The sequence below is a fragment of the Choloepus didactylus genome, chromosome 14, assembly GCF_015220235.1.
Source record: "Choloepus didactylus isolate mChoDid1 chromosome 14, mChoDid1.pri, whole genome shotgun sequence".
In the NCBI taxonomy this organism is placed as follows: domain Eukaryota; kingdom Metazoa; phylum Chordata; class Mammalia; order Pilosa; family Megalonychidae; genus Choloepus; species Choloepus didactylus.
In genome coordinates, this window is record NC_051320.1 from 79792343 (window position 1) to 79810331 (window position 17989).

A 17989-nucleotide genomic window follows, 5' to 3' on the forward strand; every position below is an offset into this window, starting at 1 on the left:
TGATAGATAATTTTCTTAATTATTTTGTTATTTCTAAATGCCGTTTTATGTCTTACTCATTTCTTTCCCATAGGGTTATGATCGATTACTAGTAACATCTTGGGGTCATGATCCTGGGGTAGTTCCTACTTCAAATGTGCTCACGATGTTGAATGATGCTTTAACACATTCTGCGGTTCTAATTCAGGTACAGTTACCTTATTTGAAGCAATTAATTTTGCATCTTATTTTTATTACTATCATAATTTATCTAGTTTTCTTTTGTATTGCAATCAGATTTTAGTAATTTGAAATTTATAAAGCTAAAACATAGGGAATCAGAGATCTGGGTTTCAGTCTTGGCCCTTTGTCTAGCAGTGTGAGGTGGTAGAAACAACATGGACTTTGAAGTTAGACCCAGGTTTGAAATGCTGCTATAAACATTTGTGTACAAGTCTTTGTGGGGACATGTGTTTTCATTTCTCTTGGGTAGATACCTGGAAGTGTAATTGCTGAATCGTATGGTAACTCTATGTTTTAACTGTTTGAAGAACTGCTAGACTGTTTTCCAAATAGGCTCATCATTTTGTATTCCCACCAGCAGTATATGAGGGTTCCAATTTCCATTTCCCAACGTCCTTATCAACACTTGATATTGTCTGTCTTTTTGATTCTAGCCATCCCAGTGGGGGTGAAGTGATGTTTCATTATGGTTTTGATTTGCATTTCCCCAATGATTAATGAGGTTGAGCATGTGCTTATTGGACTGTGTGACCTTTTGCAGATTTTTCTTTTATACTTAGTTTCTCCATCTGTAAATGGAGATGACAATATCTATTGTGTAATAACAACACAAAATAATCAACACAAAATAATAATAGTAGGAAGTAGTGGTGAGGTAGCAATTGATACTCATAGGGTTGTTGAGAGAATGAAGTGAGAAAGCACATATGAAATGCATGCATACTTTCTGGTACATAATAGGGTCTTCATAAAGATTTTAATCCATTCAACTTAAAACTGAATGTGCCATATTCTGTTCTAATTAATGTGGATATAGAAATAAGACATAGTCCATTAACTTCAAGGAACTTAAGTCTGGTAGGAAAAGCTGCAAAAGCAGTCAGTTTCAGTTTTTGCTGAGTGCTGAGATAGAATTGGATACAGTGGAAATACTGAAGAGAAGTACCCAACCCAGCCTTGGGGAAAGGGGAGGACTTAGGGGAGGCTCTTTTGAGAAGGTGAGATCCAGGCTGAGTATAAAAGGATGATTTGGAAGAGAAGCATGCCAGGCAGAGGGGTCAGCGTAAATAAATCTCTGGGCAGGGATTTTTTTTCCTTTCTTGCTGTTTCCCCATTGCCAGGAATAGTTCCTAGCTCATAGTAGTTGCTCAATGAGTGTTTGTCGAGTAAGTAAATAGGATTTTGAAGTGGTGTAACCTATGCTGGGGACCTACAGGCTGTTTGGTATTTTGGGGGGTGAGTTGGAGTGTGGTGGGATTGTGGTCAAAGATGATTCTGGTAGGGAGACACTGGAGTGCGGTGTACGTTGCTTATCCTGCTGTAGAGCTTAGACTTTAACCTTCAGGTGATGGCTATCATTAAAGGCTGCCTGTCAGGAATAACGTGATTAGTTTTGTTTCAGGAAGGTCCATCTGGGGACTGTATTAAGATTGGATAGGGGAGGGGAATGGTAACTGAAATAAGAGGACCAATTAGGCTCCTGTGAAGTAGCCCAGATAAGAGATGAAGATAGCCCAATCAGGAAGGTGGCAATAAGAACTGAAAGGAAAAGATGGATTTAAGAAATATTACAAATATAAACTTAATAGATCAAGAAGGATATGGGAAAAGGGAAGAATGATTCCTGGGGTATGTAGTTTTTGAAGGTGGAAGTATGGGGATATCACCCTGTATTTGAGAGAATTCAGGAGGAAAAGCTGGTTTTAGGGGCAGATGATGTGTTATGTTTTGGACATATTAAGTGTAAGGTACTTGGGACATTTGGGTGGTGGAGATACCTATTAGATAATTGGAAATATCCTGAAATTCAAGTGAGTGGTTTGAAAAAGAGAGATTTACTTAGTGTCAGCATCAGCACATAGTAGATAGTAGTGAAGCCACAAAGGAGAATGAAGTTAGCAGGTAAAACATGTAGTAGGAGTAGTAGTGGGAGATGATGTAATCAAATGGATTAGACATAGACTCAAGCAGACTGCCTAAGTTCAAATCTTGACTCCACCACTTATTAGAAACTTTCGCAATTTAAATAGCCTCCTTAAGCTTCAGAGTATTCACTTGTAAACTGTTATTTATTTACAAGTCCCTGTCTTCCTATGGTTGAAAAGATTGACTGAGATGTATAATCTACATAAAATGTTTATTATTGTGTTTAGCATATAGCAAGCTCTCAGAAAATGTCAGCTGTGATAGTAATGGTAGTAGACCTAGAATGAGAGGAACAGTGGATGAGAGAGTCTTCTTTTTTGCCACTATGTCTTGGGTCAGCCATTCATTTCTTTGAGCTTCAGTTATCATCTGTAAAATGAGGAATGTTGACAGCCAAGGTCTATTCTATAGGTAGCATTCAGTGAATCAAGCCAAGTTAGCTTTATTTGTTCTGATAACTGTTTTTCTTCTGAATAGAAAAACATAACCAAAGTAGTAGGGTAGCTCCTGTTTTTAAAGTATGGCAATGTTGCTTTTGCCAAAACAAAACAAAAAAAAGCTTCCCTTATTAGATTTTGTAGGAAAAAAATCACCTTATTGGAATTTAAAAATATATTGCAGAATTTTGATTTTGATTAAAACCATGATTTAATTAAGACTACCTGGGATAGGGCTTAAACCATAAATCCATCAGTGGAATAGAAGAGAGCTGTCAGAATTATATTCAAATTTTATATAGTACAACTAAATAATGAGTGTGTTTTTTTTCTCTTTACTTGATTATTTTCTTTTTTATCAGGGTTTTTTGAATTTGAATAATGTGTGGGTCTCTTTTAAAGGAAAAAAATTTATGGGTCCCCAATGTTAACTTAAAATTGCATTATAGCGATACTAAATGAATGTAAACATAGCCTTAAATTCTTTATGCTTATTGTTCTTACACAACTCTGAAACCAAAATGAACTTAGGAATTAATTATAAACCAAATTTTAATAAAATTCAAATGAGCAATATTAATTGAATGTGAAGAATGAAACTGAATTATTTGTAACGTTGGTGTCAGGTGGGTAGACTCAGCTTTCTTTAAATTTAATTTTTGAGTAGGTAACACATTCAAGTGATTCAAAAATAAAGCATTATTAAAAGGTATACAGAGAAGAGTATGAGTATCACTCCCCTTGGAATCCTGTTTATCCAGTTCCACTTCCCAGCTCTCTTCCAAATCAGAAAGATTAGTTCCTGCTGCATCTTTCTAGAGTTTCTTTTTGCATATGCAAGCAATTACACACTGATGTGACCCATGCTTTTTCCACTTAATGGTTGGAGATCTTTCCATTTCAGTTAGTAAAAAAAAAGGTAACGTAATTTGAGTCCTGTGTTGATTGGTATTTTGATTATGTCCAGTTATTTGGAATTACAATGTTGCAGCAAGTAACTTTGTGTTTATGTCATTTCAGTATAGGCTTTTGAGTTTTGCATTTCTAGTCCATGGTTTCTCGTGTATTATAGGGATTCTTTCATCATTTTTCTCTGTTCAAAACACAGCTAACCCTTGTGTGATTGTATGAGTGCACTGGGACTTCATTCTTCACTTGGCTAACACGTGATTTACCTGTTAAATCAGCTGCCTTTTTTTTCCTTTTTCATTAGCCGATGACCCAATTTGAGAAACCTTACCTTATAGGATTAATATACACATAAGATTGTCTTTGCTTGCTGTAGAAAAATAGAAAATTGTTGAAAACATGTTGATGAAATATTAATGTGGAATGTAACATCAAATGGCACAGTCTTATTTATTGTTTGACTATCAGTTATGGGAATTATTGGCTTCTTTTACATCTTTCAACTTTGATTTCTTTGTTTAGGGACATGGTTTGCATGGGATAGGAGAAACTGTCCATATACCGTTTCCATTTGATGAAACTGAACTACAAGGAGGTACCTTATGTTTGAATTGTATCCATTTGATTTCTTTATTATTTATTAATCATTTCAACAGTTTGTTGGGAAACATAACAGGAACTAAATTCTTAAAATTAACTTTTAGCATCTTAGCATTTGGTTATTGGGGAGTATTGGCAAAAGGTAGTTCTGACATGTGCCTCTTTCTGCAAAGAACTGATAGAATGAGAAGACTCATTTAGGACCTTTGAAAGACTACTGGTCTGTCTTGGAGATGAAGAGAATAAGTAGATAACTGCCTAGATGGGAGACTAGATTTTCTGTATGTTTCCTTTTATTGTTTGTTTATTTATTTGAGGGTTGAAGGGAGGAGATAAGTCATAGGAATGATTTTATGATTAGAAAGTTGATTTTCCCAATGTTATATACTGTTTTTTTTTTGAGTCTTTTCAGAATGTTCAGAGCAAGTTTTCGGTGTCATTTTACAGCTTAGTCGCTCTGCATTTGTTCACAATAATACGTATAGACTGCTACTAGAATTTTAATGGTTCACATTTTAATTTTTAGTCAGTTTTTTTTTTAGATAATTTAGAAATGGATGTAAATGAACATTTGTATACTAATACAGTTTGCAGAGCACTTGCATGTATTTCTTGTTCAACATTTACTTTTGCTGTTAAATTTAACTTTTGCTGATAGGATTTAATGGATACAGGGTTTTGAGCTGTAATTAAGCTAGTTAGAATTAAGGAGGAAAAGCTCTGTTTATTATTTATCATCTCAGAATTGAATGTGAGCTAAACTGTATTTGATGAAGGATGCTCAGAGAATTTTTGTTAGAAGCAAACTTATTTTTCCTTTTGTCTAATATGAAAGAGACCTTTCCGACTGTTGAATGTTAAGAAATTGTATATGTTCAAAAGCTTTTGTATGTTTATTTATATAGCACTTCTGTTTCCTACTCCATGCAAAACTGCTATACTGTAATCTATTTTTCTGGTTCTTAGAACCATATTACTTGGAGTTTAGAGATGAGTGAATTGTTTGAGTAATTTAACTTAATTCGTTAATGAACTTAACTGTTCTTCTAAAATGTTAGCCACTATTGTCCCTCCTCCTCCAAAGTAGAGAAAAGAAAGGAGAATTTTATAAATATCTTTTTCCTTTTCACATGGCTAGGCTGTAAAAGCCTTATGTTCGAATTTAAGGCCCTTTCTTCTGCCTTTTGTGAATAAATGTGTGCATAGTTTTCTCTTCCCAAGAGTAACCCCATTCAGAAATGAGTGCTTCTCTGAAACAAAACCTTGCCATTTAATTCTATAATACTTTATAAATTCAATGGAAAATACAATTATCCACCTGAAGATACAAGATAGTGACAACAGGATCTTAAAATTTATAAAATCTTGAGAACTGATTAGTGGTTTCCTTTGCTTGTGTGAATTATAAAAAGGAAATATCTTCATATTTGGAAATGGAGCATGTTTCTCTTTTATAACTTCACACATTTATGAGGACTTGAACTGATATCTAAATAACTAATAAGAGATGTGGTTCCAAGTACATTGTTAACTTTAGTTTCAGTACATACTGACTTTTCTGAAATGTAAAAAATTTAATGTGTATTTAATGCATTTCCTGGTAGAAGCCCAAGTAAATATTTGAGGCAGAGCAGAACTACAATGAGAAGGCTAGAGAATTGTCACTGACAAGCCCTGTTGGCTTAAATAAAAACAAGTAATTAGCTCTGATACAACGAATGCCTCCTGAAGACTGTATATATATGTGTACAGCATTCTTTTGCATTCACAGCTTTTTCTTCATTTGAATGAATCTTGATAGAGATCAAGTATCAAAATAGTTCTGAGAATTATTTAATAAAAGAAAAGTATATTAGTTTTTGGTGTTCTGTTCTGCTATAAAACCATTTACTTTAATGTAATAGTAACTCTTTGTTCTTAGAGTTTACTCGTGTCAATATGGCTGTTCATAAAGCATTGCAAATGTTAAGGAACAAAGTGGACTTGCAGCATTTCTGTGGATATGTCACCATGTTGAATGCTTCTAGTCACCTTGGAAACAGAAAACTCAGTGATGCCTCTGATGAAAAAGGTTAGCCAATAGTTGGTTTCTTTGAATTAAGATAATAGGTTTTGAATCTAATACAATCTTAATTATTTTATATTTAGTGTTTCTTTTCCCCTTGAAGAATGAGAAAATATTCTATAACATCAGTGGACAAACACCAGTGGTTCAAATGGAGAAAATACTAAGTGCAAAACTAAAGAAGTGATGCCCTAGGGTTGGAATCCAGAATGATTGTTGGGTTTTAGCACTTTAATATCATATAATGTATTTATAGGTTTTGAATTAAACTTTATGGGGTGAGGGTTTAAAACATGGAGTTTCTTTTTAAAAAATATTTCCAAACTGGAATGAATAGTTTTTTCCTTTCAACCTTTCTGGTTCTGTCGGAGGCATCATTCTCTCAGTTATCCCATACCTAAAATCTTATCTTTGTCTGTTCCATCTCCTTTTTCCACTATGTCCAGATTGTTTCCAAATTCTATGAATTATTTGAAATGTCTGTCATTTCCATTTCTATCTTCTTTCTTTTTTCCCCCATAACTGCCATTCTAGTCTGTGACTTGACACCTTAAACGTGTTATTGCAGCCATTTCCTGATTGACTTCCCTGACTTCTTTCACCCTCTTTGTCTTCAACCTATCCTGCATATTGACGACAACTAATTTTCCTTAGGTGCTACTTTATTTTTCATTTAAAAAGTTAATTTTCAGACCACTTTCTCATGCTTACCAAATATTTCTGTTCTGCCATAATTTTGGCTTTATGTGACTGTGCTTGCCATGGTGCCAGCTCTGGTCCTTGATTCTAGGAGATCTTTCATGTCAAGTATCTATCATTGACTGAACCTCTTAGTTTGAAATCCTGAGAAAATATGATTGTTAGCTATCCAGGGGATTGGATTGGCTCCCTATGAGTTAAGTATCCACTCCTGGTCCTTTTACGTTTGGCTGGAGGAGTTGGGTAGCCTTGAACAGTTGACTGCCAAATATTGTTGGTGCATTTTCTAGGAAAGAGGGCTATGGCAGTTATCAAACATGAATACTATAGCTGTTATTTTTATGGATTCATTCCATAAACATTTATGGAATACCTGTTTAGATGCTGGAGATATTTAAATTAGTGAGACTCAATCTTATTTTAAGGAGTGGAACCCTAGCAGGGGTGGAGGGGAGTAGGGGTGGGGGAGGCAAACAAGTGAATTTACCCTACAGTACAGTGTGAAAAGACTGCGGTAGGGTCCGCTTAAAGAGCCAAAGCAGGACAGAGAAAGCCTGTCTCGGCCCACTTGAACAATCAGAGAAGTCCCCTTAGAGAAGGTAAAATTTGAACTGAGGTTTGAAAAATGAGGAGCTAGCTAGGCAAAAGATGACTGTTATGTTTTGGAGAGTGTCAGCTTTTCAGCAAAGGGAATTTAGGAAACAGAGTAGCTCATCTTGTTCAGAAGAAAGGATTTGTTGTAGAAGATTAAAGTAGAGAAGTAGGGAGGATCTTACCTGCTGAAAGATATGGAATCAAAAAAGAATTTTGAAGAGGAATGGTGGAATCAGACTGTGCAGATTTCCACAGAAATAATAGCTTGGAAGATACATAGAAGTGGCTTGATCAGAAGCTAACGGACTTTATTAATGGCCTAAGCAAAGGTCTGTGTTCTGCCCTTTGAATCTTGGTTTCTTTATTATTCAGAGTTTTTCAGCTTCAACACTACTGACGTTTTGAGTTGAGTAATTCTTTACTATGGAAGGCTGTCCTGTGCATTGTAGGATATTTAGCAACCCTAGATACAAATGACATCCTTCTCCCCAAGTCTTGATGACCAGACATGTCTCTAGACATTGCCAAATATTGCCCCCAGTTGAGAACCACTGCTTTAAGCCAAAGCCTACTTGTTTTTTAAAAATTTTTTATTAAAGAAGTTGTAAGTTCTTTGAAAAATCATGCAGAAAATAAAGAGTTCCCATATATCACCCTCCCTCACATACACAGTTTTCCCTATTATTACTACTTTGCATTAGTATGGTATTTTTGTTACGGTTGATGAAACAATATTATTATAATCATGCTGTTAACTATAGCACATAGCTTACATTAGGGCTCACTGTGTTGTATGGTCCTGTGTTGTTTTTTTAAAAATTTTTATTCTAGGAACATATATAACCTAAAATTTCCCTTTTAGCTCCATTCAAATATGCTATTATGTTGCTAATTACATTCACAATGTTGTGCTACCATCACTGTCATCCATTATCAAACAGAAACTCTGTACCAATTAATTCCCCATTCCATGCTTGCACCCTGACCCCTGGCAACCTGTATTCTAGTTTTTGACTATGAATTTGCTTATTCTGATTATTTCATATCAATGAGATTATACAATATTTGTCCTTTTATGTCTGACTTATTTCACTTTAGATGATGTCTTCAGGGTTCATCCATGTTGTCACATGTATCAGAACTTCAGTCCTTTTTATGGCTAAATATGCCATCATATGTATATACCACATTTTGTTTATCCATTCATTTGTCAGTGGATACTTGGGTTGCCTCCACCTTTTGGCAATTGTGGATGATGCTACAGTGAATATTGGCGTGAAAATATCTGTTTGAGTCCCTGCTTTCTATTCTGGGTATATACCTAGAAGTGGGATTGCCAGTTTATATGGTAATTCTATACTTAACTTTCTGAAAAAGCCTGTTGATTTTTTCCATTATCTTTACAGTTGCCTGAAGTTGTCTTTATGTTAGAATTGGTTTATTGACAATTTATACCAACTACTTGAATCCTAATACTGTATATGTCCTCTGAATTATAAGGGGAACCTGATTTGGCCTCTGGCTCAGATGTAAATGGGAGCACGGAGTCATTTGAAATGGTCATTGAGGAAGCAACTGTGGATTCAACAACAAAGCAAAACTCTGGTAAGATTTGAAAAATTATTGGCAATTTTATTGGACTATTTTCTGAGTTTTAACTTTTCTGTTAAGTCATTTGAATGTCATTTGTCTATTTATGATCCATAATGAGCCTTTTAATAGATATTTTCTAAGAACCTTTTTATGTATTCAGAACAGTAGTAGTTTTAGTTTTATAAAAATATGATCTGAAAATCATGACATGTTTCATTATTCCTATGTTAAGTATTTCAGTTCATTCTCTCTTGTAGATGGTTTGCAATATCCTTTTTTGGGCGAAAGACACCTTTGAACATCTGATGAAATCTACGTACCTTCTCCTCAGAAACATGTACTTACTAAAAAAAAAAAAAAAGTTTTATCCTGTTTCAGAGATTCATTGGCACCTCTAAATTCCCCCTGCTACGTCCACTGGTGGATATCACTGAGGCAAGGGGAATCTGTGGACCTCAGGTTAAGAAACTCTGGTTGGTCGTATAAAATATATATATGATAAAAAAAATAAGTTTATGTATCCTTTGTAGTTGCCACAACAGAAGGAGATTGGGTTCCTCTTGAACTGTGCTTTGGAATTCCACTGTTTAGTTCTGAATTAAACCGGAAGGTTTGTAGGAAAATTGCTACACATGGCCTTTGCAGAAAAGAGAGGTGAGAGTTTATATTCATTGTCATCTTTTCATCTGCTAGATTTTTAAGTTCTCCGAGAATAGTTGCTATATACTATTCTCTTTTCTTCCATACATGAACATAGTTATTACTTAGCATATTTTTGCTGATTGAATAAAGATTGTTAGTTTAAGGTTTTTGCCTATTTTTCAAAATTAAATTAGATCAAAAATTAGGCACGTGCAAATGTTTTGGGTGCATGTTTTGGTTCATTATAATTATATTTACATAGTTACCCAGTTTTGGTGAGGATGTGGTAGAATGGGCATGTTTATATAGAGTGTGATCCTAGTTTTTAAAATGCATAACTGTCTATAGAAAATTTCTCCTGTGTACTTTTCTCTTAACATATACATACTTATGTTAATGGTAATTGTCTTTTATGGTGGAATTATGGCTAACTTCCCAGATTTTCTTCACTTTGCACATTTTATGAAATGAGCATCTTACTAGAGGTGATACGGAGGTTTTATCTGATATGCCAACTCTGGTCCACTGTGTGGCTGCTAAGATGCAATGTATAAATGTTCTGAGGTTTTTGGTTAGCAAGAGAGAATATCATTGAATCCAGTTTTCATTGGGGGTGGTATGGAGGAGTGATATTGCCCTCCTTGACTTAATTTTATTTAAGAAAACAAAGTTGGATATACAAATAATTCATTTAATTGGCTCAGAATATCTTATATCAGAAAGTTAAAATACTAAATTGATAATTTTAATACCTGTCCTCTGAAAATAATATGCATACATAAGCATTTTTTGAAAAGTGGAAATACTGTAAAGTTTTAAAGAATAACTCCATAATTGCTAACAGCTTGCGTATTTGAAAAAGATTAATTTAGGTAGAATGATGTGTGTAAAATCAGCTGTATCAGGTTTTTTAAAAAAATTACATTGGATATTTGAAGTTTGTATGATAGTTGCCATCCCTCAATGCACCCAAATCTTCATTTAAAAAGTTGTCTTTTAGTTAACGTTTATTATATCTGCTTTTAGTTTACCTTTTAAGGAAAAAAACAGACAAACCCTAACTTTTCTGTTTTGACTATATTCATGAGGTTTCATTTCAAAATGGCCTTTTTGTGCATTACTGCCCCCTACTATTATTAAAACATGAAGATATTTCATTAACCAGAAACATTAGAATTGTTTTTCATATTTTTTTGTGTGATTTAGCAGGATATGTACACACACATAAATGCAGTTAAATTGCTAAAATTAAACTATTGTAAGATAGTCTTTTGTCATTATATTTATCTTTAACATTTTTCCTTTTTTTTTTTTTTTTTAAGCCTTCAAAACCTCTTACATTCCAGTAGAAAACTCTCTTTGCAAGTCCTTAACTTTGTTCACTCATTCCAGGTAACAAAAAACAAAACATCCAAAAAGTGTTTGTATAATGCTTTATAGTATACAGAACATGTTCATGCTTGTTGTTGAGTCTCTAGAATAGCTAGACATGAAATAAGCATTATCTTCATTTTATAAATGGAGATTCTGATATTCAAAGAAGGTTATTGACTGGCACATGATTTCACTGGGTAGGTCTTCTGAGTCTAAAGCCTGGGCTGTTTGTTCTGTGCCAGTTCTTCATTCAACAGTAGTGTGTTAAGCATCTACTGTGGACCACACTCCATGCTAGGTGCTAGTTCTCTGGTATGGTCCACTTCCATTAATAACCACAGTGATTCTCTGCTGGAGGGAGGGAGTTGTCTGTTGTGGTTATGAAGGCCAGTGCTATGTACCTTCATCTTGTCTCCCCCTTCAAGGAAAGAAATGATGTTCTAGACTTGATTTATAGATAAACTTTTAGAATGGAATATTTCTATCCAGAATATCCAATCTAGGATTATGGGTATTGTCAGTATTTTGGAGTTTAGTTTCATTTATTCAGTCAATACATACTTGAGTAGCTACTGTAGGCCAGTCACAGTGATGGGGACACAGTGATATGTAAGACACTAATGAAGCAAATGGTGTATGAATAAGACAAAAATCAGGTAATCACTGAAACTTGTAAGTAATTATAGATTTTGATAAGTGTTTTGAAGGAGCCAACTGTGATGGAGAATCCAAAGGCAGAGCTAATTTAAATAGATGCTAAAGTAGAGATGATACATAAGATGAAAACTAAAGGATGGAAAAGAGTATTCCAGGCAGAGCCTAGTAGGTGTCTGTGTCAGGGAAGCCCCTGGTGTATAAGAAAATGGAAGAGCCTCATGGAAGAGGCATAGCGGCAAGAGGTAAAGTTGAAGAGGAGGGTGGATCCACCATGTGCAGGGCATTGTGGAGTGTATTAAAGTGCTTGTGTTTTGTCCTAAGGGCAAAGAGAAGCTATTAAAGACTTTTAAACAGGGGAGTGATGTGATTTCTGATTGACTTTTTAAAAAGATTACTCTTGTTACTGTTTGGAGAAGAGATTAGAAAGGAGCAAGAGTGGAAACAAGATAATTTAAGAGGCTCAATTAGCTCAATTGAGAGAAGTTGAGAGATGTTGATAGCCAAACACACTTTTCTGTTAAAGGAGAAAATTTAGTGTGTATCCCTAATAAAGTTTTGTCTATTAGTCATATACACTATTGTACCAATAAGTTCTGTATATTATAAAACATACACAGAAATAGAAATTTTCCAAGGATGCGGTAAATAGATACAGAAATTCTCATGTTCTTTTCAGTACACTGCCGCACTCTGGAGTGAGTACCCTACTGGGAGATCACTGGCCTATGGTTGTGGTTATGGTGAATGACAAAAGTAGACTGATTTGGGATATATTTTGGAGGTAGATTGACAGAACTTGGTGATGGATTAAATGTGGGGAAAAGATTAGAAGTGTAGCGAGGAAAGGAGAAATCAAGAACAATGCTCATTTCTTGATTAGTTAGATGTGAGCAATAGGGAAGGCTGGGGAGGAACAGGTGAGGGCAAATTTGAGAGTTCCGTTATGGACATGTTAAATGTGGAATATAATGTGAAACATCCAAGCAAGGGAGGATGTCAGATGGGTGAGTGGTTAACCAGTTTGGAATTCTGGGGAGAGGTTTGTGCCAAATCTATACAAATCTGAGAGCCTTGGGAAAGGATAAATTTTTTTTGTTTCTTAATGTAGTGTTGCTTTTAGAGATTGTCTCCTGAGACAGGTCCAATCTTCTAAGAATTAATTTTTCTTTATTCCGTAGTCTCATAGCCTATTATTTGTATGTATTACAAAGCATTTATCACAGTCTGTCTTGTATTAGTCATTTTTGCATATATTATAATCTGTCCTTGATTATTTTGGGCTCATGAGGTAGATCTTTGCATCATCTTTAGTGCTTTGTACTCCATAAACACTGAGTTTAATTGATTATACAGCAGGAGCTAGAAAGAACACCCTTTCTAAAAGGTTAGAAATGGCTCTGTTATTTGTTATTGAAGCCAGTTTCATAATTTCATGAAAAATAACCTGTGTCTAGTTCCCTGTTCTCAAACTTGGGGGCCATCTAAATTTCTCTGTCTTATCCAAAATAGGATATTTAGGGGAAAATGTCATTTATTAGATAATCAGGGTCCATATTTCTCATTAGTTATATTTGTGGTTTTGGTGAAGTGTTGAATACAGTATATTTTTCTTGTTTCTTGATCGTTTAGGAAGGTGCTTCAATGCTGGACATTCACACAGAGGCCAGCTTTTCCAGTTTGCTTTCACAGTCATCTTATGCTGATATGGGAGTTGCACTTCCTGCAAAGAACTTAATATTTAAAGATGGCATCTTATCAGAATGGAGCGGACGGTCACCTTCCTCACTTCTTATTGCTAATCTCCATTTGCAATAATTTGGTTACGCCATTTGTTGCTCACCTTCTGCCTTTTTTCTTTCTTAGCTTTAGCTTTAGAGTGCCAGCCTCTAAAAAGCACCCTGCTGCTGCAGTGTAGTTCATGCTTAAATGATGTTAAAAGTTTGGGGAACATGTTAATGTTTTCTAAAGTTTTGCTCATTATTGCACGTCCTAATGCAACAAAGAGCTTTTTAGCAGCTAGCACTGTATTTTTTACCTTGAGACAATCTGCATTTCTTTTATAAAACTGAGGATATACTTTATAGGCTTTATGATGACTGTTATGTTTATACACAGTCACCATGAATATTGCAACAGTAATTTTATATGTTAGTTTACCAAACATAAATCTTGTTTAATTTTATATTTTGTTACCTATACTTTAGGGGATCATAGGAAGAGATGGAACTCTTCCTCTAAAAAGGCTTCTTGATACTGAAAGTAGCAAAACTGTAAAAACAATATACATTCAGTACTGAGAGATGATGTGGGGCATTAAGTATTCCTGTGGATGTCTGTAAATTATGTAAATCAGTTGAACATTATTGAAGGTATGTAAATCAGCATAGTCATATGTAACTTAACCTTGATTTATAAGGTCTTAATTCAGACTATAACAATTAATTGGCATCTCATAAGAAGCTTTGGAAAACATTCTATTTTTAAACAATGTTTATATGTGGACTTCGGTTGTCACTCTCTTTGGGCTTTATATTTTCATAGAGTCTTTATGGGAAAATAGAATTTTTTTCCACCCTAATATCCGTGGCTGCTGCACGTTTTCACCCTGATTTTATTTTTTGTTTAGTAGCTGCACCAGTGAATTGTTTTGAAATTGAATTTGATGTTTTCAAACCAAGGATTGTGATTTTAGGCTAGAATTACATATTGGAAGCATTAAGGCTATGTCTTCTGATCAGAACACTCTAGTGATATGCCTACTTTGAAGACATATTCTTAAGCATTCTGGATCTTAAATTTATGTGAATAGTTTTGGAGAAAAATGATAAAAATTGAATAATTTCAGTGTTTCTCAAGTCATTGATTCTTTTAGTATCTCAAATGTTCGTTAGAATAATTGGAATCACTTTTTAGATTTTTGAAGCTACCTTCCTTAGGAAGTTTGTGCAGTGTTATAGTTTAGTTTAGCTCCTCTAGAGGATAATCAGTTACTAGTAACTGTAACTAAACTAACTGGTCAAACATGTATTGAAAACACTTATAAAGCATTAGAAAATTTGGGAATGTTATAACCTAATCATTTTTGCTTATACTTTTTTTTGTTATTTATAGACCTATTTGTGTATTTAACCTACTTCTGGAAATATATACCTTTCTTAAAACAATATAAACATGCATTCAATACCATGGCCTATCTATAGAATTGAGTGTTTTGGACCAGGTTGCCTGTGGCACAGTCAGTGCTGTGTTTGGGGTAAATGCAGTAATGTTTAATTTTCTACTTAGTCTTATATGAGGTAGAAACCAAGTATATGTTATAAATGTTTGTCTATAAAAGGAAAAATACATACTAATATTAAAATAATTTCTATGGCTGTGAATCATTCATTTATTTTTCCAATAATTGATATTGTACATTCCTAGTACTATTAGGTATGTGTGTAACTTTTACAGTCTTTCAACTGAAAGTTGTAAAGTACTTCATTTGATCAGGACTCTTTAATCTCATTTTCGTTTGCTTTGAATTAATTGTAGTTATTTATTCATGTATTAATCCAAGCTTACTGGAATGACAAGTACACTAATAAAGAATTGAATATTTGTAGTTGTTGGCAGTGAACCCAATTGTTGGTGAATTTAAAGCTTAAAATGGAGTGATTTGCTGCTGTATTTTCTTTGACGGATAAAGGAGGAAAAAACAGAACCTGAGAATGATCATGAATTTTAGGGAAAAGTACTAAAAAAACATGGTAAACTCTGGTTTCTTGTGTGCATGAGGAAAGCTCAATCATTGATTCCTAGCTGAAGACCACTCATATTCTTAAGGAGAGGGGATCTGCATTTTTAGAGCTGTTAGCAAAATGTGAAATGCTGCTATCCATGCTTTGCTTTATTTCATTTATACATTAACTCATATAAAAATGCATGTCTTACATCTTAAAAAGTGTTGATCCAATTCAACGAAAAGTAAATTGAAAATACAGACTTTGTTATTTACCAAAGAAGATTCATTAAAGAATTTTTATCTGGTTTTTTTTGCAGATGTTTGAAATAATTTCTTTTGGTTTTGCTGCCCTAGTGCCACCCCCCACCCCCCATTTTAATGTAGCTTAGACCATAGCATATATTCTTTAGAAACCAAGACAGGGAAGAACAAACATCAAGAAGGACATGGAAGTTAGTATGGTACAATTTTCCTGTTAAGTGGGTCTAAAGAAATACAACTTTATGTCACTTTTAAAAAAAGTATGGGCATCTGATTTCCTAGATATATTCTTCAGAAATATATAACCAGATGATTTTATATTTGTTTTTTTGGGGGGAATGTTGGTTTCTGTTACTTAATGTTTTCAGTTTCCTCTGCCATTCATGTTTCTGTTCTGTGTTGAGTGTTTCAAATATATGTGTGTAAAGATTTTAAAGTACCTAAACTGTAACTGAGTACAGTGGATTGTTTTCTGATATAAGGTTAATATTATACAATGAAATCTGTAAAAGTGTTGTCAATTTGATTATTGACACATATAACATGTTTACAAATAAACTGTGGCATTGATGAAGTTATTGCCAAAATGTGTATAATCTTCTGTAAGTCCCTTTCTTAATTTTAAATACCATTCTCTCAGTTCTGTACCTTCTCTATACTTTCTTTTTAAAATAACCTTTTAATTTTTGAATAATTTTAGATATGCAGAAAATTTGCAAAGGTAGTCCAGAGATGTTTCATATACCCTTTGCTGAGATTCCCCTGATGTTAAGACCTTATATAGACTATAGCACATTTGTCAAAGCTAAGAAATTCCCATTGGTACAATACTATCTACTAAACTGCAGACATTATTGAGCTTTCACCAGTTTTTCTACTAATATCCTTTTTCTGTTTCAGGATCCAATCCACAATCCACATTGCATTTAGTTATCTCCTTAGTCTTCTCCAATCTGGGACAATTTCTCAGTCTTGAACAGTATCCAGTCAATCTAAAGTAATGTAGATCAGCTTCATTTTTTCCCCACTCCCTTTGTTGAGGTAATCTCATACATTTATAATATAGATAGATTTATTCCCTGTGGGATCAAATATATGTATTTGATACATATGTGTATATGTATATTTTTTCCCATACAGTAAAGTTCACTCTGGATTTTGACAGATGTGTAATCATGAATTGACTACTCTAGTAATATGGATCAATTCCAGCACCCTAAAAATTCTGTACAGCCCCTCCCTTCTCCACCCCCTGGCAATCACTTACATACTTTCCATCCATGTTGTTTAAATCAGATAGTTTGTTCCTTTTTATTGCTGAGTACTCCATTGGTAGATGTATCAAAGTTTGTTTATCCATTCACTTGTTAAGGGACATCTTGATAGTGTCCATTTTTGGGCAATTATAAATAAAGCTGCTATAAACATTTATGTACAGGTTTTCAGTATGAACATAAAATTTCAATTTGCTTCAGTAAATACTTAAGAGTGGCATTTCGGGGCCTTTCGGTAAGTTTACGTTTAACTTTATTAAAAAAACTGCCAAGCTGTCTTCCAAAGTGACCATACCATTTTGCATTCCCACCAGCAATGAATTAAGGGTCCCTGTTGCTCCAACTTCCTTCTCAGTATTTGGTATTGCCAGGTTTTTTGTTTTCTTTGCAATTCTTAATGATTTGTAGTGGTATCTCCTGGTTAAAAATTTTCATTTCCCTAATGACAAATGATGTTTAGCATCTTTCATATGCTTGTCATCCATATATCTTCTTTGGTGAAGTGTTTATTCAGATCTTTTGTCCATTTTTTTTCTTTAATTGGGTTGTTTTATTGTTGAGTTTTAAGAGTTCATATTCTGGATTCAAGTCCTGTATCAGCTATGTATTTGCAAATATTTTCTTCCAGTCATGGCTTGTCTTTTCATTCTCTTTAACAATGTCTTATTAGAGAGCAAAAGTTCTTAATAAAGTTTACAGTTTTTTTCTTTTATGCATTTCATGCTATAGCTAAAAATTCAATAAACCCAAGGCCAAAAGGATTTTTCCTATGGTTTCTTCTGAGTGTTTTATAGTGTTATGTTTTACATTTAGATCTTTAAGCCATTTTGAGTTAATTTGTATAAGGTGTGAGATGTGTGTTGAGGTTCATTATTTTGCTTATGGACATCCATTTGTTACAGTACCACTTCTGGAAAAGACTGCCCTTTTTCACTGAATTATCTTTACACCTTTATCAAAGTAGGTTAGTGGTTGCCTGGGAGTGGAAATAGGGAGTGATGGAAACGTCATA

The 17989-nt window shown here is 34.1% G+C and overlaps 1 protein-coding gene across 2 annotated transcripts in view; it reads left to right on the forward strand.

Moving 5' to 3' along the window:
- FAM91A1 (family with sequence similarity 91 member A1) overlaps nucleotides 1–15082 on the forward strand; it is a 47028-nt gene extending 31946 nt beyond the window's left edge. For both annotated transcript variants that reach the window (XM_037803093.1, XM_037803094.1), the window contains 7 exons: nucleotides 74–187; nucleotides 4017–4089; nucleotides 6016–6165; nucleotides 8953–9057; nucleotides 9576–9699; nucleotides 11010–11079; nucleotides 13348–15082. In XM_037803093.1, the coding sequence (XP_037659021.1) occupies nucleotides 74–187; nucleotides 4017–4089; nucleotides 6016–6165; nucleotides 8953–9057; nucleotides 9576–9699; nucleotides 11010–11079; nucleotides 13348–13533 (822 nt within the window). In that variant the 3' untranslated portion in view covers nucleotides 13534–15082. The remainder of the gene's footprint in view (nucleotides 1–73; nucleotides 188–4016; nucleotides 4090–6015; nucleotides 6166–8952; nucleotides 9058–9575; nucleotides 9700–11009; nucleotides 11080–13347) is intronic.
- Nucleotides 15083–17989: the final 2907 nt, after the last annotated feature.